The following is a 25395-nucleotide window of genomic DNA, read 5'->3' as shown; positions in this document are numbered from 1 at the left end:
CATACCCCTTTCACCTAATAGGATGTGCAGGTGACTGAACACAACACACCAGGCCTCTACAGTTATAACACCTGAAAAGTCCATGTCCTCTTTGACATGTCAATCACAGTGAAGACAACTCCACTCACAGACCATACGGCACCTACCTGTCACATTACATGGCTGGCCACGCAGTACAGTGATGTCATAATGGAGAACAACTTTGAGTTAGCCAATACAAGTCAAACAACTAAACAGTTCACATCTGATGTGTATCATGTGAATCTGTGGTATAACCATGTGATCAGTCAGACCCTATCACAGAGACAGTGCATCTGACACCCAACAAATATAACACTACTCAGCACACTCCTAAGTGCACCAACAATGGGCCATGTACCACATAAAACACATCCATATACATCCACTGTGTGCAGTATTTCTACAGAAGTACCACTGAAACTCACATGTAACATCATGGACCAGTTCCAATGCCACCACACATGCAGGTACACCAGTTGGACTACGCACCATGAGAACTCCAGCCTCTCACACACACACCATTCCAAATATGGCAAAACATGTCACAAAGGCCAGACAACACACATTTCAGAAGGCAATGTTTAGCATTTATTAGGCACACATGGATGAACACCGCTGGCTGTGTACCATTTACACATCCCACTACCAAATAAGGCAGCCTGAGGAGACTGAATCCAAATTGTGAATCACATCAACACGCCTTATGTCATGCAAACCCAAACCACTCATTATCTACCCTAGTCAAGCTGTAATAGTCACAGCCCATAAGATGTGCCCCCAAATGTCCAACTTGACATGATGTAGGCAGTAACCCAGCATTGCAGCATAGGAATTGCTAGGGCTTTGTTATACATGCCATGTACACACCATGGTGACAAATTAGGAATCGCCAAGGGCAGTTCCCACCTCTAGTACCATCCCATAGGTTTGAGGGCCACATTACCACCCCCCAGCCCCCCAAGGATGGCACCTAGGAATCCATGATCTGTGCAGTTAGACCACATATATTCTACATATTCCAGTATCACAGTTTGATTACCTACACATACCCTACAGTCAATAGATCACTCATAAATGCCTAGTGCGCTATCAGACCTATACTCCTGTCCCATCAGGGCCATTTCTGTGGTGGAACTGTATTTGGCAGCCCCACAACCTGTCAATACCAGGTATAGTACATGATGTACATAGCCCCAGTGATAAAAGGAGAGTCACACAGTAGCATTTACAGGTTGGCAACACAGATGGGATAGGCCTGACACCTCAGAGCTACTAATGCAGATGGATGGAGCTGCTCATACACAGTGCTTAGGGTGATCCACTCACATCCATTGCATGGACAGGATGGAGTCAGACATGTGCCTATGTCCTCACTGCATATCCACATTACAGACATGGCGAAGAATGTAAATGTGACATGTACACCCACCGACAGTACAGCATGGCAACACATCTACTAATGATACTCTGCCAGGTTGCCAAATACCCACTGGCAATTGACAATGAACTTGTATCATAAACGACAATGTCAAATTGCCTGCAGTGAGGCACCCAATCCCATTTAAGGGCAGCCAAGTTACAGGATACAGTCAGTACTCACTCCCTTGTGGCTGCTATGCTGCCCTCCGACAGGCACTCCTCCCTCATTGGGAGGACATCCCCGGCTGGGCCTCCGCTGTCTTCCGGGCCCAGCGCCTCAGGTCCTCCCACCGCTTGAGACAATGGGTGCTCCGCCGTGCATGGACCCCCAGGGTCCGCAAGTGCTTGGCGATGGCACACCAGACCCCTTTTTTCTGATGAGCGTTTACCTGCATGGGTGACACAGACAGAAGGAGAAATCCATGTAGACAGGCACCATACCAACAGCAGTGGACTATAAACAGTAAACTCACCAAATGCCCACACATACCCATCGTCACGGTTTGCACGCCTTAACTCCATTCACCCTGCATGCATGTACTTCCAGACCGCCATAGTTACGCCATGCACCCTCACACACACCCTTATCACACATGACTATGGCACTGGGCTCACCTGCTCCTCTGGTGCCCCATACAGCTGTCCATACAAGGGTAGGACCCCTTCCACCAGCTTCTCAAGCTCTTCTTGGGTGAAGGCTGGGGCCCTATCACCTGCAAAATGTGGCATGATGGCTCCCAGAGACAGCACACAGCAGCTCACGTCGTGGAGGACTTGCTTGCAAGAGTGTGAGGAGTCAAATGAGCAAGGCTGCAGTAAATGGCGGTGACGGCCACTGCGTACAGGACCGTCACTACCAGCGGTGATCGCCATTGGCCCAAGTCCCCCATAGGCAGCAATGTTAACCAATGAGAAGTTGCATGGCGGATGCTACCCCCCTACCGCCAGGATGACATATGCCGGCAGACTTGGGTCACTTCCATCTGTCCTGTGCAGCAGGACAAGCAGTTGCCATTTTATACACATATCATGCCTTGCTGCACCAATATGAGTGCCCCATACATGTTTTTTTTTACCAGAATGTGGAGCAGGCCTATGTTGTGCCATCCTGGTTAGGCTGATACCTGTGACATGCATGACACAATGATGTCATATGGTGGGTTGTCACGACGTACATGTCCCAGTCCCAGTGCCAGTGCCAGCAGGACCTTCATTGTCTCTGATGTAAGGGGTAGACTCAGGTTCCTGTACTGTGGGGCACACTATTGATTGAACGGTCCTTGGGACACAGGTTTCAGGACGAAGGGTTGGCTGTGATGTTGGTTGCACAGGGTGTAGGTTGGTGGGTTGATGTGGGCAGGGTGAGGATGGGAGTGGTAGACGCACCAGGGTTCCCAGATGGGCCAGGTAGGTCGTCACCGTCCAAACATCTAACAGTGTTGTCCTCAATGGGGTGTTCATCCTGAGGAGGGCTGGCAGTCTCTGGTATTCTCTCCATGGTAGCACTGGCAGGTTTACCTGTGGATGGAGTAGAGAGGGTTAAGTGGCGGAGGTGTGAATGGTTGTGTCTTTGTGTGATGCATACAGTGGCTTGACTTGATTCCCAGCAATGGCAATGACAGGTGCAGCACTGCTACCACAGTTTGTGGATGCTGGTTTGTGACATATGTACCATACTCCATAGGGGTTGTGGCCGGTCAGGCTTGGTAACTTTAGGTCGGTGGGTGGGTTCTGTTCCTGTGTGATGGTTCACATGACAGGTGTGCCCTGTTAGCATGTGGCAATTCAGTCTTGCTAGTTGTGAGTGGGCATGGCTATACATTGCAGCATGGTGTCCAAGTGGGAGGGAGGTATTTATGTGTATGCAAGTTTGCTTGTCCTGTCTGTGCATGTTGTGCATGGTGTATCTCTTCTTACCTACAAGCCCATTTTTAGTCAATTTCTGGGTTTTTGATCTGGATTAGTGGCCCTTAGGTCTGGTGATAGTGCTGTGTCTGGTGTGGTTTTGCATTGTGCTGTGCCACTGCATTGCTGTCATTGCCATGTAGTGGTCCTAAGTCGAAGCATCCAGTTGGTGTAGCTAGTGCAATAGTCATACATGCATGAGATGTGATGTGAGGTGAGGTGCACATTGCAAGTTTTGATGGGGATGGGCAGGTGCACTGTGAGAGTCTTAGTGATTGTGATTGCCAGTGCTATCGGTGCACTTGCAGGGACTGTGTGGGCATTGGGGCTGGGTGGTGGTGTGGCATCAGGTGATTAGGTGGGAGGTGTAGATGAAGACAGGGTGTATTGGAGGGTGATTTGGTGGGGAAGAGGCATGCTGGACCATACGATTTAGTGCCAGGGCAGTGTTAGTTACATACCCGAGTCCAGTCCTACTGGTATTCCAGTCAGGCCCTCTGGATGCAGGATGTCCAAGACCTTCTCCTCCCACAATGTAAACTCTTGGGGAGGAGGTAGGGCCACCGCAAGTCTTCAGCACCGCAATTTGGTGTATGGATGTCATGGAACGCACCTCCCTCTGAAGTCATTCCATCTCTTCCTGATGTCCTCCCTCGTGCGTAGATGGTTGCCCACTGAATTGACCTGTATCGACTATTCTCTGCCATAACTCCATTTTCCTGGCAATGGATGTTTGCTGTACCTATGCTCCAAACAGTTGTGGCTCTACCCTGACGATTTCATCGACCATGACCCTCAACTCATTGTCTGTGAAGCGAGGGTGCTTTTGACGTTACATGGTGGTTGTGTTGTGGGTGGGAGTGGATGTTGTGTGTTTCACAGTGCAGTGTAGGGGGCTTGGTGGAGTGGAGGTGTTTGGGTGTGTGTGGTGGTTGGTTGTTGTGTTAATGTACAGTTGTGAGGTTTGTATAGTGTTGATCGTGCAGTTGTCTGGTGTGTGCTGAGTGTGAACTGTATACGTGCCTATGGTGTGTATGTGCTAAGTAATGAGTTTGTGGGTCCTCAATGTCTGTCAAGGATGTAGAATTGCTATCCCCGACGCCCGGGACATATAGTTTGGGGTCAAGGCCAACAAGTTTTCATGTTTATTTTGTCCTTGGGACAAGCAGGCCCAACCCCCTGCAGCACAAACACTTTGGCTGCCAGTTTACACAGAAGGACACTCTCTGCAGTTGAGGTAATGTGTGTGTCCATATGTTAATGCTGTTCAAACTTGTATTTATGGTTCATTATTGAAAAGCCTGAATTATTAGGGTGAGCGCTGTAAATAAACATTTTAATGTCACACTGAACAGTGGTTCCAGTAAAATAAAAATAAAGTGTGCACATGTTTGAAAGGTTTATCAATATCAGGCTAAGTATAATACTCCCAGAACACTCTCTGATTAGATGCAAATGTTTGCAGAAGCTTGTAAGCAAGAGTGATGATTCTTTGCTTTCAAAATGCAATGTTCAGAAAAAAATGCAAGTAGGAAAAAAAAAAGCTTTCCCTACTATGAAATTTTAGGTGCTATTTCTTTGAAACGTCATTTAGTAAAATATGTTGATGCATGCTAGTATTTCCCAAAAATATTCCTAGGGGAAAAAAAAAAGTCAGTGTAACCATTTTCACACAAGATTATGGGAAGCATGAAAATAAACAAGCACTGGCAAAGCCAACCGATCCAGCATTTTTTTTGCAAGTCTTTTGGTTCCATCAATGCGTGTCTTGTTTTGATACGACTTTTGAAACATTTTATTGTTGTGGCAGCTGCCAGGCTCTCACCATTGTAACAAACACTGGCAAAAATAAAAAAAAGTTTTTGGCCTCAAAAAGAACACATTGCCACCAATGGCGTAACAAAGGCAGCACAGCCACCCTTCATGGGGCCTCATCAGCACAGCACCTGCCCTGACTGAGTCTTGGGGGGGGGAGGAGGGGTCCCGGGTTCTTAGCAGGGGTGGCCCCCTTCAGTTTCGTTACACCACCGATTGCCACAGTAGTTCCTGGCACTGAACAAAACTACTTTGTGTGCCGATGTGCTCCTTGTGGAACAGCAGAATACGATCACTCACAGTAAAGCCAGCTGATAGATATAGAGAGATATAGAAGTTTAATAAAAACAAAATGTGTTTGTTAATGCCAGACCTAATTAGGGACCCAATTCTTACAGAAAATATCAAAAGTGCACCCATGGTATGTTTTTAAATTAGTGGCTTTCATGAATTCACAGAATCTTACAGAAGTAGACCAGGAAATCGTACTACTAGAAAATATTTGTGAATTGTATTTTAGCACAAGTAAATATGCATGTGTAGATCTGCTCATGTGAAAATCTATTGAGCGTTTATAAGTTCACTTTTTTCCTCCAACTTTGGAAGAACTTCTAATTCTGCCATTGTCAGGAGTACATTTCCAGCCTCTCTCATTATGGGAAAAGATTAAAGAAGAGCTGGTGAGAATCGTTAAGACATGCAAACTCAAAGGCATTCCAGCCCTGGAACTATTGCTTACTGCTTCGTCCAGCCCCAGTACTTAGATCTGCAGAACGGCAGCAAAATAAGGAAATTGCTATAGTAGGGATTGAAATTGCAAGTATTCAAGCCCTACTACAGTAGAAGCCCTTGCATAATCAGAGAGGCTATTATCAGAGCTCTTACATAATGAGATTGCTGCTATAATTAATTGCCTCACTACATGGCACCAAAGGGAAAACTAGATTTATTTTTACAGGACAAATAGATTTAAGAAGCAACCTCTCCCATGGACAAGTATATATTTTACTCAATTCCACACCCCTGATGTATGGTGTACATCATTTGTTTACATGGATGAATATTATCCCATACAAAAGTTTGCACCTCATTTATGAATGAATCACAGATCAATACAGAATAATGAAAAAAATAAGATAAAGTGATGACATCACTTCCTCTGATGAAACAGCATCAATGTGGATACTAATTAGCCCTTCACATATAAGTTCTGGGTTTTGACAGCACAGCTGTCAAACAAACCTATTGCTAAAACGTAAAGAGAGCGGACTTTGGGTCTGCCCTTTCAGCCGCTGGCTTTCCTTCACCAGCATCTTTCAGCCTTTGGCTTGAGACTTTGTCAATCAAGTCTTGGCTCAGCCCTCCAGTAACCGTAAACTGTGCATCAAAATTAATGTATACGAAGTATTGAACATTATACTGCAAGCTATGAAACCAGTACCCTGAGACTACCACTTTTTGTGTCTTGTGCAAATAATTGTGCAAACCTTAATAAAAAAGAATTTAAAAAAAGAAAAAAGAAAAAAAAAAAAAAAACTTGTCTCAGCCCATTGTAGCATTCATCACCCGTCTAATGCTTCTTGCTGTTTGTATGTATCCTTCTCCTTCCACTCATACAATTGCACTGAACTGCTTAAGGAACTATTTAGGTTATAGTTCTCTCTATCCGTTCCTGTTGTCGCAGTCCCATGTATAGTCCTCTTATGTTCTAACGCTGCATGCACTAGAATATTAAACCAAGACCGCTTTGTTTTGGCAATTCTTTTTTTAAACTTGTTGCCTGCTTTTCGTGTCTAAGGGACGGACACTTGGGTTCCCAGTTATATATGGTCAGCACTATACAAGACTATTAAAAAGAGTTATTTAGCCATGCCTCTGGTATCAAGAAGCTTATGATCATAACTGGTTTATCCATGCTTTCGGGAACAGGAGGCATGTGACTATTCCTGTGACTTTTCCTGCTGCACACAGATCAGGCCATTGTACATCTTGTGATTGATGGAGCTGATCATACAAATTGGGGTCCAGCCCCTCCAACAATTTTGTGAAAATTGATTAATACACCCATAGCATAAAAGTCATCTGTATTTAACGTACTGATTTCTGGTTCCAATCACCAGGTGATAAATCAGTGTGTTAAGGAACTTACTGGTATAAGAGATCCCAGCAGTGGTAGCCTATGGGCACCCATCCCTGGGATGCTTCAGGGGGTTGGGTCTTGGTGAAAGTTAGGGAAAATGTGTTAAGTTGGCACATTGCTAAGTGTACTGTGAGCCTGTAGGTAGCATTTTTTAGTTTTTTTGCATACAATAAAGTAAAATCCTATGGTTCTTTCTGGGTAGGTTTAGTTATAACTATAAACCAGAAACAATGTTGTATGAGGGGCTAGTTGTAAGGGGCGCTATGCTGGTATTATGCACTGTAGGCCATGACAATCTTATCAGCCCTGGGGTTTTGTCCCAGGCGTGGCTACGCCTCATGAGGCAGCAAAGGAAGGGGCGGCTGGTGTGGCAACCGCAGTTTTGGTATGCTCACTCCCCAGGACTAAGAGCAAAATTAGGTTGCGAAGCACATTTAGAGGTGCTCCCGTAGCGGGGGTAGGTGCACAGGAGAGACACTATGTGGGAACAGCCTTAGCGGTGGTCAGGTCTTGGAATTGGCCTCACCAGCGAAGAGAGGTCAGAGATCACAATCTCGCTGTCCAGAACAGGTGGCCAGCAAGCACAAAGAGCCGCATGGGGGGGGGGGGGGGGGGGGGGGGGGAGAAACACATGCTGTCACAGGTAAGGACGAAGTCAGCTCCGTCCTCACCTGCTGCAGTGAGTTGAACGCATTGCTGCCTGAGCACTCTGGTGCCATCTGCTGGCCCTCGTCAATCTCCTGAAACTAAACAAAACAGCGCTGCAATACACGCTGCTGCACCGATGGAAAGGACTGGAAGTTCGGCAATGAGCTGTAATTTAGGGGGGGGGGGGGGGGGGGGGGAACACCCTTTATGTTGAGAAAGGTAGGCCAAAACAGGATTATGCTGAGGTGATAATTGGGAGCATCACGGGATAAAATTGTGTTTTTTCCAAGGAAATTAGGGTATTGCCTGGGAAGCGTGAGACAAGGAATGGGTAAGCAAAAGTCTAAGTAAAAGCTCGCGGGGAAATGGATTTGATCTCAGCAGAAGGGGTGCATGACATGGATGTAGGTGCATATGCAATGGCAAGTAACAGGGCTACAACACCCTTAAGTTGGAGCAAACGGAGGGACACTGTCAGGGCAAGTCTGGTAAAAGAGACCAGTTAATGTGAGCTGTAGTTATCGGGTTGAATGGGACCTGCAAACACCGACCGAATTGAAGAAGAGGCCTGGTGCAACCATCCCGACTGCAAGGGAGAAGGAGCAAAATCATAATAATAAAATGCAAAATGTTGAATGATGAATATTTGATGGGAGTATGGGTGATGGAGTGTCCTGGTGCAAGCACGCATGATGGGATATATTTGAAAGTGAAGAGGTGCTTGAGGTGTATAAAAGGAGGAGGGAGAGGAGACGGAAGAGAGGGATATCTTGCATTGGCAAGACAAGCAAAAACCACGGAGAGAGCAAAGGACATAGTTGGGGGCGATTAACTTGTCAGAGAAACCTACTATACTACAGATACCTGGAGCAAAGTATGGGTGCCATGCTGAAGTTTCTGAAGGGCGCAGACTGCTTACGGGGCAAAAAAAGCAGCAACACCAGGCAAAGGCTAAAGCCTGGTGAGGAAGGACAGTGGAAATGGGATGGTAAGGGAAGGTAAAAGGGGTACAGCAAGCACAGAAAAAGGTGTTAGTACAAATTTTGGGGAAAACGGACGTGGGACCGAAAAGGGATAAAAGCATAGGGGAGTGGTGAGAACAAAGGTACAAAGGAGAAGGGCAAGAAAACTGAAGGTGCTGGTAAGTCAGATAAAACTAAGGGTAAAGAGGTTGAGGGTAAGAAGACAGACAGGAGCGCAAGGGAAAATCTGAAGATCTCAAAAGACCAACTAACATGGGGGGTGCTCATGTCTCTGGGCGCACATTTAGCTAGACAGAAAAAAAGGAGATTTAGTGGGAGTGTACAAACTGTTGCATAGGGAGGGTCAATCAACAGAAAGATCCAAAGCGATGGCTTAGGTACCTGCATGGTCAACAAAAGTGTCTAACATCATTAATAATGGACTGCCGCCTTTGTTATTTATGCAACTGTCTATTGTGAAAAGTTTCCAGACAGATCATGTTTAAATACATAGACACAATCAGAAAAGCACAGATGGATGTCGGAAGTGGAAGGCACAGTTACACTATGAAAAAGAATTTCTGATCAGACTGGGAATGAAACCAGACAAGCCTTGGGTGAAGTGGATAATGAGCTTTGGCTCCAACTCGCGTACCCAACATGACCTCCAAAAGTAATTCATATAGCTAGTGGTTTGATGGAACAAGATCACCCCTTTCCAGGGAGGCCCACCCTTGGGTGGTTGTGCATCTACGGTAGGAGCAAAGGGATTAATTCTGCAGCATGTTCAATATTTAACAGAGGCTACTGTATCAGAAATCCCTGAAGGCATAAGCATGCATGTGCAAAGTGTGGGAGAATTCACACAGTGTTGCAGTGTTTTAGAGGCAGGCAAGTTTTGGTCAAGTCAATCAAGAGGGATGCCCAGAACCTTTAAAAAAAAAGTGCTTTAAAGATGATTAATATTGACAAATTGAATTTCTTGCTGTCCTTTTACCCAAACAGACAGGATGCGGGTACGCTGGAATGGGGATTTCAAGAAAATTTTAAACTTGGTTACGAGGAGCCTAGACAAAGGAGGTTTATGGACAATTTAAGATCAGCAAGGGTGATGTCACAGGTTGTGAGAAAAACGTTGAGAAAAAAAAAAAAAAGTAGAAGGAGGGAGGATGGCAGGCCTGTTTACTTAATGCCTGCTGAAAAGTCTTATGGTATCCCCTTCAGGAGTTGTCCCAAAAAAAGTTTAAGGAGAATTTCGGATCATACATCACTTGTCCTAACCAGATGGTTTATCTGTCAAAGGCTTCATTGCTACGGAGGACGCAGCATTGCAGTTTGCCTTGGTAGATGTAGCAATCGAATTGGCAAGATATGGAACAGGTAGTGAATTCGCTTAATGTCTACAGTCAGCCTGCTTCTAACAAATACAGTTGGTTGTTCTTCATTGGATATTCAGTTTGACGCCTTCATATTTGTACACAAAGTCTTACCCATGGGCTGTGCAATGACATGAAGGCTGTTCAAGACATTTAGTACTTTCTTGCAATGGTGTTTTATAGTTGTGTCAGGCCATGAGATTGTGACTCATTATTTGGATAGTTTTTTATTCCTTGATGCAGGAGGCACAGGTGTATGTGGTAGGGCTTTACAGGATTTCCTAGGAGTAGCAAGGAAGTTGATTGTGCCTCTGTACTCAGCAAAAAAAGTATGAAAGCCCAAGTACAGCTTTGTTTTTTCTGGCAATTGAGTTAGAAACACTGTATCTGGAATACAGATAGACCCAAGAAGAGGCGGTAGCAGCTACAAAGTTACAGCTCAGGGAAGTTCAGAGGCTGTTGGGACATCTAAACGTCACATGTAGAGTAGAGTGGGCACATCCTTTTACAGAGTAAAAATATCAGCATTGGCGCTGGCTAATCTAGAGGTTTGGCTGATATTCCTGCGGTACATAGTGACCATGTGGTCCCTGGATTTGGAATTGGTGTGGCTGATTCTGATTTTTTTCGGATGCAGCAGACTCTGATGACTTTGGACTGGTCTGGGATAAAGGTAGTATTTTGAGAGATGGCCTAAGAAGTGGATGATGGAGTAAAGAAGTATTGCATTTTGGAGTACTTTCCATTGTTTGTAGCTATTTCTTTGTGGGGCAATAAGCTAGCCAATAAAATGGTACCCTTTATTTTGTACAGTGAGGCAAAGGTAACGATGAATTGTCAGAACGTAACAAGAAACTGCTGAAGTTGTTACAGCATTTTATGCTTGGCTGTTTCATTTTTAATATTATGTTTAAAGCAAAAAGCTTTGCCTCGGTCACAGTGGCAGACATTCCATAGTTTGGTGCCCAGGGCAGATGGGCAGAAGACGAGGTACTGGAAGAGGTCTGGGAGTTGGGAGGCTGAGAATAATAGGGCTGCCTATGGGCAAGCATGGGACACATTTTGGTCACCAGTGCTATATGCAGAGATCAGGATTTAAAGGGTCTGGAAGAGAGAAGGGAAGATGTGGTGCATTTAATCATGACCAACAATAACAGAAACAATAATTGTTGGCAAACTGTCCAGCATTAGTTTCTATGGCATGTCTTTCTGAGTATATGAGCCAACTGCAGGAGAATTAGGGAACACACTGTTACAAGAGTGCGCAAAAGAAAAAAGATTAACAGGCAGGAGAACTATAAGAAGTGTTATGTCTTTCTAGTTTTGAAGCGTTTCCAACTAAGTTATAAGGCTATTTTTTGGAACCTTTAGAGTTTCTGAACTGTTAGGGTCCAGTAAAGACAATGGCATAAACACTGAGAATGCTGCACTTAAAGAGATAAAGTTGTGGTTGCACTAGAAAAAAACAAAATTGAAAACAGACCAAGCGGGAAATGGGCTACAGTGAAGTAAAAAAGCATAGGAGAATTGCTGTGCTGAGTGGGAACGTGTTTGCAGTTAAAATCAATGGGCGGGGCAAAGAAAGGTACTTTTTTTTGTCGCCAGGACAGGAAGAAGTTGCTGGCATCTCAAGTCCGAGGTGCAATGAGGAAAGTGCTGGCCGGATTGGTGGGGATTACCCATATAGGAGCTTTTAACACAGTATCATTTTAATTTCTTAGTTACGTAGCAGGCTCAAGTGTGACAATATTTTCTATTTGGATTCTTAGGCACTCTTTCATAAACGGGCAGCGAAACAAGCAGAAGATTTTTTGGAAGCAACTTGGGAATTCGGACCACTACATTTAAGATTGGTGAGGCTGGAAGGGGGTGAAGTGGGGACATTATTGCCCTGGCTATTTGATTTGGTGAGTGTAACGCCCTCCCCGGATGTTTTAGGATCAAATCTGTTTATTGTATTTAAAAAAAAGGCGAAAAAAACATACAAACACAGCTCATCGCGGGACATAAATGCAAATATCAGCACAATAGCAATCTCAAACCTTCACGCGTCAGTCTCTCTCGAAATCAGAAGATCACACCCCGCGGAACTACCCAGCCAGTCTTCTCATTGCAGAATCATGTGTCCACCAGTAATGCCCAATATTCCTCCGAAGTCCCAGTCCCAAAGATGACAACACATAAACATACAAACATGAACACTTCAACTATGCTTCCCTCCAAGAAACCATGTCAACTTCCTATTTCTCCTCACCTCAACCCTTTGCATCATCCAAGCTCATCTCCCTCATCCAACACCCCCCCCAGCCCTCAGACCAAAAATTCAAATCAGCCTCAAGACTCTCTGGTATAACGGGCACGTCAGCTCAGCAAATTCTGCTGAGAGAATCCGAAGGAACGGCTTCCACAACTCACCCAAGCCTCCAACCCCCTGCTGGGATGCTACCGTAATGTTCTCCATGGCCAAGATAAACCACCGTTTCTGGAACCATGAGATACGCGTCGGCACTCTGTCTGTACCCCAAAGAGCTAGGATCCATTGCAGCGCTGCATTAAGAGCTAAAGCCATCTGCCTCTCCTTTAAGGACCATAAGGGAAAAGTAAGGGAATTAGGCAACCCCAATAAAATATACGATGGGAGTCTCGGGATCTTAACTTGGAACGCTGCATCAATATCATCTATTATGCTTTCCCAATACCGATGCAGCTTGGGGCAGTGCCAAAGCAAATGCGTAAGCGTACACGTAGCTCCACACCCCCTCCAGCAAAGATCCGACTTATCACGATTCCATGCATGCACCCGCGCTGGAGTGTAATACCAATATGAAGCGACTTTATATGATGTCTCTGTCCCAGCTGCATTATATGCTGTGTGGTGTATTCTATAGAATATGCTATCCCATTTCTCATCTGAGAGTTCTCTCTCCAGCTCCCTCTCCCATCGCAACTGCCCTTTTGACTTAGGCGGGCGGCCTTCCCCTTGCAAAAGCCGATACAGCTCTGAAATGATTCTCTTATCCTTCTTTAGGTACAGCCACTTCACAAATGGCGTAAGAGGCTTGTCTATCAGAGCTCTGTTCGCCGGCAAGAGAGCCCAGTGTCGAACCTGATAATACATCAATCTATCTGCTTCCACCAGTCCATAGGCCTCTCGCATCTGGTCGAAGGACAACACCCCTTGTTCGTCAAAAAGACTCCCTACTCTCCAGCAACCCCCTTCATACCAGTGTCTCAAGCCCTCCACACTCAGTCCAGGCTCAAAGTCAGGGTTCGCGCCTATGGGAGTCATAGGGGATGGAAAAGAAGTCAGCTCTAAACGGCAAGCAACCGCATCCCATACTCATAACGTTGTACAAGTAATCGGGGGAAGAATAAAGGCCACCAGCCCTATGTCGGCGCCGGAGCCAGGGCTCCTTCCATATATGAGAGCCCGCCACCGCTTGGTCCATAAAACACCAGTGTTTCTCCGTGAGAGCGCGACTCCACTCCACCAGAAAGCGTAGCTGTGTAGCCTGAAGATCTCTCAGAAGAAATGGTATCGCCAAACCCCCGCTTCCCTTGGGACGATATAGAACCTGCCGCGGAAGATGCGCCGAACGACCCTCCCATATATATCTCAAGACCGCCGACTGCAGGGTGGCAATCGTCCAAGGAGGTGGGGCTAGTGGGAGAGCCTGAAACATATACAGTATTCACAGCAAGATTGTCATCTTGACCGCAGCCACCCTGCGCAGCCAAGACAGCTTATGGCTCCCCCACAACTCCAGGTCCCGTCGTACATCGCGAACCAGTTTCGCGTAGTTCACACTCGCTGTTTTAACAGCAGACGTCGCCAACTCAATCCCGAGATAGGAAAGGCGTGAGGACGACCAAGTGAAGGGATATCGAGCCTTCAGATCCTTCTCCTGATCAGCGCTCAGAGACAGACCAAGAACCTGAGATTTCTGCATATTCACTTTAAATCCCGAAACCTGGCTGAAGGCAACTAGTATCTCCATTAGCGCAGGCAAAGAGGCCGCAGGCTCTGCAAGTGTAAGAATAACATTGTCAGCATATAAAGTAATAAGATGGTGGTCTCCGCCAAATTTCACCAAGGGACTGTCCCGCAAGTGCTGTGCCAGGGGCTCCATATGTAACGCAAACAAAAGGGGGGAAAGCGGGCACCCCTGCCTGGTCCCCCGCCCCAGCAGGAACGGCCTAGAAAGCACACCATTAACTCTGACTGCAGCTCTAGGGGACCGATAGGCACACTGGATCTAAGATCTGAAGCCCGGGCCCAGACCAAAACGCTCCAAAACCCGGAATAAATATGGCCAATAAACCCTATTGAACGCCTTTTCGGCATCGATAGAGAGAAAAAGCGCCTCTCTATGGAATCTATCAATTTTATCTAACAAATGCAGAAGGCGCTTCGTATTGTCACCACACTGTCGATTCGGAATAAAAACAGACTGATCCAGATCAATAAGACCTGGCATATAAGGATTAAAGTGGTAAGCAAGGATCCCCGTAAATAACTTAGTGCCAATATTCAGAAGCGAAATCGGCCTATATGAAGCGCACTCCTCTGGGTCTTTGCCCGGTTTATGTATAACAGTAGTGGTAGCGTCTAGCATACTCGGCGTCAGGGTTCCCGTCATCCGAAAGGAATTAAAAAGCCTCACAAGAAGCGGGGCGAGCTCAGCACAAAAGGTTTTATAAAACAGTGCTGTGAACCCATCAGGAACAGGGGACATCCCACTCTTTAAGCGGGAGATAGCCGATATAACCTCCTCCGTCCTTATCTGTTGGTCCAACAGGGACGCCTCACGCTCACCGAGAGGAGTAATTGCTATGCCTTCTAAGTAAGAATCCAGGGCCGCATCATCCCGCTTGTCCGCCGCGTACAACCTCCGGTAGAATCCGGCAAAGGCCTCTGCAATCTGATCGCTCGTGCAAACCTCTTCGCCAGAGGAAGAACGAATCAGCTTGACCGCTGACGCCGCACGCTGCGCTCGTAGGCGATACGCCAATAGCTTTCCACATCTATTGCTCCCGATATACTATTTGTGCTTAAGTCGTGCTACTGCGTACTCCGCCCTATCCCAGTCCAGTCGTTTCAACTGCTGCCGTACCTTCTCTAATTCGTGCCAAATTCTAGGCGCACCAGTGGATTTATGGGAACGCTCCAGGACAGCTACCCTCTGCTCAAGCCTCTCCCTCACCTCCCTCCTCGCTCTATTATCCCTCGCCGACAATGCCATCACCTCGCCCCGCACTACCGCCTTCAGCGCCTCCCACACAGTCTCCACAGAAGTACTGCCCTCATTGTTGAAGCTGATATAATCCCTAATCGCACGACGAAGCAAATCTACTGCTATCTCGCTCTGAAGCAGGGAGTCTCTAAAGCGCCAGCTCGGCATGCCAACGCGACCTATCTCCAAGGCCAGCTCGACCGTGATAGGGGCATGATCTGTCAGAGCCCTAGGCTCAATCGTAGCCTCCCGAACCCGGGACATAAACTCATGCGAGGCCAGAAAAAGATCGAGCCGTGCATATGTCTTGGTCGCGGCTGAGTAAAAGGAGTAATCCCGGAGCGTGGGATGTGATATCCTCCATATGTCCTCCAACCCACACTCCGCCAGCCACTGACGCCCCATCTCCGACAAAGCACCAGTCTGCCCGAAGCGCTGGCCCGAGCGGTCAAGCTCATTGTCCATCACCAGTTTAATATCTCCCCCTACCAAAATGGCACTATCAGGCGAACTAAGTGTAGGGGAAACTGACTGTCTAAGGAAGGTCTCCTGCTGGGAATTCGGAGCATAGAGGGAAGCATTGATAAAAGAAAAGGCCCCAAGCCTAACTCTAATAGCCGGGAACCTGCCGCCGGGGACTTCATGTACCTCCCCCACTATCTCCCCAGCAAATGTCCTCAAGAGCAATATTGCCACCCCCACATGTTTCATAGTTGTTGAGGACCAAAGCTGCCTGGGAAACCCTCTGGATCGCAAACGGAACATATCTCTATGTAACAAATGGGTCTCTTGTAATAGACAAATATGGCTCCCTGATTTCTCCAGAGCAGACAGCATCGCTAACTTCTTGGTTGGGTTGATAAGCCTCCGGACATTCAAACTTAAGCACTTAATTGTCATACCATCAAGGGAAGAAAATCGCTCAGGAGGGGAGAGAAACCACCAAGGGGCCGGAACTCAGAACAGCATCTCCACCACTCCAAGTAACATGACCGACCCACTAAAGCCCATGATGACCTAACCCGCAGGGAAGCATATAAACATATATCTAAAACGCACAACAGGTGCTCATAACGAAAAAGTCCTCTCACACCCATCCCAAGAGGAAAGTCTCCATAGGGCCGTAGAACCTTACCAGATAGCCCGTTGAGTCCACCGCCTCCGCCGCCCAGGCCCACCCACAAGGGCACAAGCCCGCCATAAGCGACCCCTTGCTTAGCAATGTCACCCTGCCCTTCCCCCTAGGCATTTGTCCCGGCTGCTACACTGCTCAATGCCGACTGGCGTTCCAGTTTCTGTTCCGCCTCCGTGGGGCACTACTGCTTCCTCCTCCAGCGCGGGCGATCTCCTCCCGTCGGTCCTAGACTCGTGTCTGAGCCCAGAGAGTCTCCCTCCAGGCCCAGGATCCGGCAAGCCTCCGGTACCGTCTTCACCTGGCGAAGCTGGTCCTCCCAGCAGAAAACAAGGCGGAACGGGTGTCCCCATGTATAGGATACAGCATGTGCCCGTAAGTGCTCTGTGATGGACTTAAACTCCCGCTGTAAGGTCCGAACCGACAGGTCCTGGTATAACTGCAATTGATGACCTCTAAAGTGGACCTGCGGGGTATTGCGTGACCGCTGCTAAATGTTTTCTTTTAGTCCATAGTTATGGACACATGCCAGGATATCCGGCGGGCGATCCCAAACACCCCCAGCGCGGCCCACACGATGTACTCTGTCCAGGACAATCTCCTGAGACGCCTCCAGGTCCAGCACTGAACGGAACAACGCCACCACAAAGTCTCTAATGTCATCCTTCTCCGCTCCAATCGGCACTCCTCTAATGCGAATATTGTGTCTTCGCGAGCGGTTCTCCAGGTCCTCCACTCTCATCTGAAGAAGGTCCTGCTGCTCCCGCAGGCGCAGAACCTCCTGCTGCAGGACCGCAACCTCCTCGCCACGGGCCACCTCCCCATCCTCAACCTGGGTTATCCGCTCACCCAGGGACGAGAGCTCCACCCGCAACTCCTTCACCTCCTGAGATATATCTTTACGGAGCTCCTGCAGGTCCCCACGGAGCGATTCAAACAGGGAGGTGAGGAAACCCTTCATAACCCGGGCCGCGTCCTCCTCCAATATCTCCTTCCTTGCTTCAGGGGACCTTGCGGCCGGCGAATCTTCAGGGCCCCCCCCCTCCCCAGCACCGGGCATCCCCCCGTCAGCATGTCTCGCACCGTCCGATCTCATTTAGGTTTGGAGGTCACCATATCTATGACCTCTAACAGCCGCTGCTCAGGAATTCAGCCAGACCTCTGCGCACCAACACCAGACTCCGTACCCCCAAGACGGGCTCCTCACCAGCAGCCATCAGCCTCTGCTCCGTAGTGCGCTCCACGGTGTCACTCCCAAATGCAGCTCGCCTCTGCGCCAGGCAAGGTCACCACAGGCCGTCCACACCTCCAGCCGGCATCCGGGCCCCCATCGTCACCACCGCCGCAAAGCGAAGTCACCCAGAGGGGTCCTCACCCCTCCGTTGTCTTCTCTTAAGGGCCAGATCTCTGGGCCCCGCCGTCTCCCCTCACCGGCGCCGAGCCCACCAGCAGGGCCCCGCCTCCGGCCCGTCCTTCAGGGGGTCCTATTCCCGGCTGGGGGCCCGCCGCACCTCAGCTGCCTCCTGGCACACCACTCGGCTCCGGGCCCACCGCCCTAAAGAGGCCGCGGGCCGCCGCCACCACCATCCGCCAGCGCCGGCCCCGCACCCGCCACCAAAAGATCTCGGGGCGCCGTCAATGTACAGGCCCCCGGCGCCGGACAACACCACGCGTCCTGCCGGGACCCCACGGGCCTCTCCAAATGGGGTCAGACTGCTGATTTAGGGCCTAGGCGGCGGAGCACGGACCAACGCGTCCGCTCACGCCGCCATCTTGGCCACACCCCCTCCCCCCGGATGTTTTAGTGATTTATGTAGACGAGAACGGCTTGGTGCAGCTTTAAGGATTGGGTTTTTAAAAAGTGATAAAACAGGACTTTGAAATTAGTGAGAGGTTTTGATCAGGGACACACATTTTTGGACAGCCCTAACTGCTAGACGTATTTAGCAAGGGGCTATTAAATACAATGTAGTCGAGAGAACTCGTTGGAAAGTAAACAGGGAGATGCAGCGCTTACGCTAAAACAGAGGTATAGGAATAATCGAGCAAATTGACATCACGAAAGAGGACTTAACATTGTTTTGTCAGGATAGGTACACTGATCATTCTGGGGTAATTAATTTTATTTGCTAGAAGTGTGGGACCAACTACCAAAGAAATTAGCGCTATAACAATGGAAAAACATCAGCACAGGATGCTGGGTGACAGCCTACCTGTGTTGGGAGGACAACTGGGGCAGTGGTAGCAAATCTCAAGGGGAGGGGAGGGGAAAGGGGACAGAGAAAGACAATAAAAAAAAAAATTATAAAATAAACTTACCTTGTACCGCTGTCTCCTGCGGCCTCGCTCCTGTTCCCTCGATGTGGTGGCCCAGCATTCCCTGGGATACCAGCACAGGCTCCCCACCAATCCTGGCACTGCTTTAATGCTAAACGTAGCATGAACGCAGCGTCAGGATTGGTCTGAGCGGCTCGGACCGCCGCTCAGACACAGACCTGGGGTCTGTGCAGCTTCTCCAGTCCGGCTGTTAAACACAACCAGGCTGGAGAAACCTAAGTGCACATGTGTGTTTGGCTGGCCTGAGACAGCTGGCCAAACACACATGCACACTTAGGTGCACTTCATTCCTCCTCCCACCTCCTGTGGCCCAGCTATTGTTTAATTTTTCTGCTGCTGGCTCAGGCGCGGGGTGGGGGCGAATCTCTTTTGACATAGCGAAGGAGCTGCTTATGAATTGGGGCTGTTGGGGCAAGAGCCAGTGCTCAGAAAAAGAGCTTGTAAAAGGGGTTGGGTGTAAGAAAAGGACTGATCAGGGTTTTCCTGGGTGGCATACAAGCACAGGGCCACACACTAGGCCAGCAGGGTTGAGGCCTTGCTGGAAGAAATTAGTAGATTAAGGACAAAGAAGCAATGCTTGGGTTAGGTATCAGGGCTCGAAAAATCATTAAGATGTTAATAGACCTGCAGGTCGATTAACTTAAATAATCTACTACACCTAACTGTAATGTACTTCACCCATGAATGGGTCTCAAATTGTGTGATCCTAGGCAAATAGTTTACAGTCACCTTTTACTTAATTCTCACATATGATTGCACCTTCAAATATGTGAGCTCAGCATTTCTGCAGTATAAAAAAACCTCTTTTGTTTGATTAAGTAGACTAAAGTTTGCTGCATGCATCACAAGTATCTAGCCCACATAACCATGAGGTCTACCCCACATAAACTAGGACTTCTTTTAGTTTACTAACAACATTGCCATCAGGGCAGGAGTGCTTCTCAGTTTGTTTAAACACTCAGCTTTAATAAATATATTACTAAACTATGATGTGGGAAGCTATTGTCATCTACATGCAGTAACTTTCACAGAAGTGTCCAAAAACCTCTCCATTAACTTGTAGCTTTACTGATAAAACTATATAGTGTATTAATAACTGTGAAAATTGAGTTTCAGAAAACATATCCTTTGCACATCAACATGTAAAGTATTTGTTTTCATCCTATTAAAATATAATTTTCATCACACAGATATATAAAAAAAAGGGCTTTCACAACTACTGAAATATATTTTGAAATGTTTGCACAGTTGACTTAGTCATTGAAAAGTTGTGTGTTAGGAAAAACCTGACACCCTACATCCTTTTATTTTACATTCTAAGCAGCAGGTCACACAGTTCACCTTACAAAGTCCTGGAACTCTGCAGTCAGAAGGAAAATTAATTGTAAAAAAAAAATAACTTTGACGCCGTCTGTGAACACAGAGCAAATATGACATAAGAACAAGATTTAAAGGCATCTTTTATTGCCCCTCTACTTTTCAACTGAGAGTAAGTATTAAGTATTAAAAATAGCTAGACCTGATCAAATAAGACTCTTCAATGCAAGTGGTCGAGTGGATTTTTCGAGCCCAGGGTATGGAGTGTAATGAAACGGGAATGGTGTTGAATGGAAGTTTTTTGTTGGGGTGGAGGTTTGTTCAGGTTGGGGCAAGGTTTAAGTGTGGGAGGGGATAAGTTGATCAACTCTATCAGTGAGGTGGGGTTCTTAATAAGATGTATTTATTTATGAAGTTCAGCTACATACCTGGCATGATCATTCCATGGCGTTCCGCTCGATGGTGTGATCTGTGCATACGTAGCTTGTAGTAGTACAGTGTGTTTGTGTGTGTCTGTAATTAACCTGTGCTCACATATCCTCTGCTCAAGTTAACTCTTACTAATACAGTACTGATATTTCTGTATACTAATCCACCACGAATTCCTCTTGGGTTCCAGAGTAGCGTGCTACTCGCCGAAAAGCGCTTCAATGCCTAGTCACAGGTAGTAAGCGCTATATAATTACAAATTACGCCAGAGGTCCCCATTTTAATGTGCAACTCTCTCCCTATAAGTCGGTTACCAATACCGCCCTTAATGCTATACAAATCACTGGTCCAGTGCACCCCACACCACAACCCTTCAGTTATTGGTGATCTTCCTGGAACAGCTTGGAGCAACTCCTAACCAAGTGGGCAAGACAATAGCGTTCTCCTGGACGTCCTACCCTCCAGCATGGCCACTCCGCACTAATCTCTCCAGTAAGACCAGCTCCTGGCCATTCATGGAGGCATCCCTCCAAACCCAACCTACAACCGCCAGCGTATTGCACTCTCCCCTGTATGACCAGCCGAGCCTCAACTCATGCAGCACCCCATAATTATACTGTATATGCACTTACATAGCGCATAGAATGCACCTTTAGTAGTGCGCGTCCCTTACCTCGCGCCTAGCGTACAGCGCGGCCCCAGGCAGCAGCACCGTTGATCCACATCGCTGGCAATGCACGCCCTTGCTGTTCTTGCCATCGGCAGATACCAGTCCAGCCTCCATGTCACAGGCTGCTTGGGTGGTGAGAGCAACCGAACATGAAAACAAGCCAGAACAAGCCCCGCCCAGACAACACGTCTACGGGCGCGGTCGTCACAGCAGAGGCTACGTCGGGAGCTCTTGGTGACCAGTGCGGAAGAAGAAGGGCGCCTCGAGTACTGTAGGGTAACAAACGAATAAGAATAGCCGAGCCAAGTTTCTGGTTTGGCTCTTAATCCCGTGCACAAGCCCTGCCAATGTCTGATATGTAAATCTTAGAGCAAACATCACGTAAAATAAAGTATTTACAAAATAATAAAAGTGTGTTTCTTTACCACCCGGTAGCTTCAACATTATTATGTCACATTCTAGCACTGCACTGAGAAGTACTTTTTAAAAGTGATAGTTTTTAACAATGACCTTAAAACCATTACTGCCCCAGGGACAGTGCCATTAGTTAACTGAGAGGCAAGACAGTTGTAATGTGAATCTTGTATGTGGCCCAGATTATTACGGTTTAACATTAGTCTATTAAATCAGACACACTAGGATTTTGAACAACTAGTATTCGGAACGGACATATTTGAATGTACTTTTACCCTTGAATATAAAGAAAAATAAAGTTTTGATGACATAAAATATTTGTCTAAGTTCATAGAATTGTTAAATAACGTGTGCATATTATTAGTCATATAATTTGGAGTAGGTGACTGCATTTAGCCATTATGAGCAGCATCTTACTTAACACGCTATGTAACTTAAATTAACTGTATTTCTATTTTTGTCTTGAATTTGAACCCTTAAAGCTGAGAGGCAAGCCCATCGCTGGGCATGGGCAGCAGCCCAGGGTCCCATGCTCAGCTCACCAATCTGGGGCCTTGCCACAGTGTCCCCCATGACCTGAACCTCGCATCTATGCTCTTACACTGCGAGGCCCAGAAGAGGGGCATTTACTCCTGTGCCTCGAAAGCATGTATAGTGCTACAAGAATAGGGAAGGGGCCCTTCCAAACAACAAGCAACTCTCAAACATCAGCCCTTAGAAAGAGATGCTTTGCAGTGTCGGGAGGGGTGCATTTCAAAGCAGGACGGGGTCCTGCGCCATGCAGGTTCAGGATCACCTTCAACTACTGAGATGCAAATAGGTTGCCACCTTTCCAAGGGAAAAATCCAGGCCATTTGTTGCTGTTTTAGGAGTCCTCAGAGGCTGGGACACAATACTAAATAGGACTTTAATGAAAACTGTATGTAACAAGACATTTCTGATGCTGTTTAATTATTACTCAGGGATCGAACGCAGCTATAGAACACATTTAAATGTGTTTTCAGTTTATATTTGCTGTTTATGGACAGAAAAGGGCTAAAAATAACGGCTTTAGGTGATTTGCTTATTTTGTGCCGACCTGGACATGAAACAGAACAGGACAGAAAACCAGTGAGGTGGCAACCCTAGATGTAAACAGCATGGCATGAGTAATGAAACCCTATATTTGCAGTTTTGTATAGCAGAAACTCAACCTGTAGGTATTGGAACTCTTTAGATGAGAACCGGTTACATTACACAAGTACACATTCTTTTTTTAGTCACAGGGAGATTAAGTGATTTGCCAAGAATCACAGGATCATGAGCTGATGCAAAGACTCGTCGTACCTGCTTCCCCATTTATAAAGTTGGCAGCTCTAGCCATAACAGTGCATCCTAGTTAGGCGGAGAGTCGCAGGCAAAAGCCTGTAATGCTATGTGTATTTGACCACCAAATCCATCTTGACCACTGACTCCATTTTGTGCTTAGCTTCAAGTGCCTTCACAGCGGCGGTGCAGGGTATTTCCACACTGAGCTTTTTTCCACACAAAACATGTTTGCACTTTTCTCACTACCACAGGGTCACACTGTGTTAGAACAAAATATGAGGGATATGGAGGGTAGACTTGATAAGAAAGTCTCAGGCCAGGAATGCTTTCAATAAGGAAAAGTAAAACTCTGTCTCTGGAATGTGCATTGGGGCAGGGCCTGTTTCTTTGGGTGTTTTCGACACAGACCGAGTACAACCAATGATTGAATTTCATAACCAGAGGGAGGGGGGTTAATAGAATCTTCCTCTTGAGTTAGTTTAAGGTATATAAGGTGGGGAAACTTGGGACTGAAAAAGGAGCTCGCCTGAAAGTGGACGCACTGTTCAGGATCCCATGTTGGTCTGTTTTCCTGCCTGATCCGTTCAGGGTTCCTCGGCTTGATGCTGGCAAGGATGATGATTCAACCCCTATGGTGATGCATTTTAATTCTTAATTATTTAGCTTAAACTATATATATATATATATATATATTCACTGCATATATTCACTGTTGATGTATTGCATATCTTTTGCCTATCATTGTTTTACTGCTGTAAGTATTTTCGCATATACACGTGTTTCACTGCATTCAAGTTAAATGCTTATGTTCATATTTTCATGTGATTTTATTTGATATATAGGAAGTGCCTTAATAAATTCATTAATCAGACTAAGAGTGCTGCATTCTTTGGCATTGTGTCCTCTTAGTTTAAAACAGGGCAACACAACTTGGTGTCACTCTGCAGGATTTCAAAGTAAAAGATTAAATAGTAAAAAACTGTTTGGCAAAGGCAGTTTCCCAGGTGCCAAATGACATACTAGGTTGAGAGAAAGCACCTAATGGTGCTCTTGCAAATGAATGGGCGTGTGGTGCCGGAATGAGTGAACATTGGGACGCATGTCTTATAGGTGCTAAATTAACAAAGGTATTCAATTGTTTGCAAAAAGTTCCCATAGAGAAGGGACTGGATTTATCTATCTTAGGCAGATGGGTCCCGATCTTTTTATCTGCTTATAGAAAAATGCTTGAGAAATGTGTTCAGTTAGAACAAGAACACGAGCAGAGAGGCAACTAGTTGAAGCCAAGAATAACTCGACCATGTTGTCATGCCAGAATAAATTACTGCAAGATAAAGTTGATACTTACCAGGCAGAGAAGGCTGCAGTGCGTGTGGGCCAGTATAAATACAATAAGCTTAGAGGAAGAGTTAATATAAAGAAAGTTCATTCAGCCATTGATAAAGCAGGGCTGGACTAGAATCCAGACGTTTGAGATGCTAATATTTGGTATTTCACTGACTTTGACCTTGTCAAAATAGTGGTGGTCATGGCGAGGCAGACAAATAGAAAATAATTAATGCGCATCCCATACACAGACGGAAGTTACAGCATGGACCACAATGCCCTGGGGGGCAGCCATGGACTCCCAAGAGGATTATACTCAACAGGAAGTTAATTATATTATACACAGATGTCAGCAGAGATCTGGGTAAACATTACTTACATGGATGGTGTGATTATTTGACACCTAAGCACCTGGAGTGGTGCTAGATGTAGGAGATGCTCTGAAATTCTGCATACTTAGCACTGATCATACTGTACAGGAGCAGTTTAGGGGCTATCAGGCTAACCAGCAGATCACCCTACTGCAGCTAGCAGTCATGGATTGTAATCAAAAGTATCCTACAGAGTCAGACTGGCAACAGAAATATAAGCCCTGACATACATTAAGAGATGCAATGCAGAGAATTAAGGAAGAGGGAATGAAAAGTGCAATTTTTCTGGGTGATGCTCACAGTCAGTTGGATGAACCGCTCTCTGTATCAGTGTGAAACAAAATAATTTGCTTCTCTCCTCCAGCTTACAAACATGATAATGATCCTATTAATCAATCAGACAGGTAATCCCATAAAGGATGTGCCGGGGGCAATTTGTGAGTTACGAGAACTGGGAGGCTGATTAAAACCTGAGAGAGCCTCGATCTGAAGGCTGCACAGGTAACAAAGTACCTAGGAGAGATATGTTTATAGCATTGCTGAAGGATGGAGTCAACAAAGAACAGATAGA

At 46.6% G+C, this 25395-nt stretch overlaps 1 protein-coding gene across 1 annotated transcript in view; it reads right to left on the bottom strand.

Annotated features, from left to right (window-relative positions):
* RABIF (RAB interacting factor) overlaps nt 1-21557 on the bottom strand; it is a 33781-nt gene extending 12224 nt beyond the window's left edge. The window contains exon 1 of the mRNA XM_069239023.1: nt 21409-21557. Within this exon, the coding sequence (XP_069095124.1) occupies nt 21409-21519 (111 nt within the window). The 5' untranslated portion in view covers nt 21520-21557. The remainder of the gene's footprint in view (nt 1-21408) is intronic.
* Between the last annotated feature and the right edge of the window lie 3838 nt (nt 21558-25395).

Source organism: Pleurodeles waltl, chromosome 6 (assembly GCF_031143425.1).
Source record: "Pleurodeles waltl isolate 20211129_DDA chromosome 6, aPleWal1.hap1.20221129, whole genome shotgun sequence".
Taxonomy (NCBI): domain Eukaryota; kingdom Metazoa; phylum Chordata; class Amphibia; order Caudata; family Salamandridae; genus Pleurodeles; species Pleurodeles waltl.
Note: the sequence above shows the minus strand (reverse complement) of the source record. Positions and strands in the feature narration are given on the sequence as shown.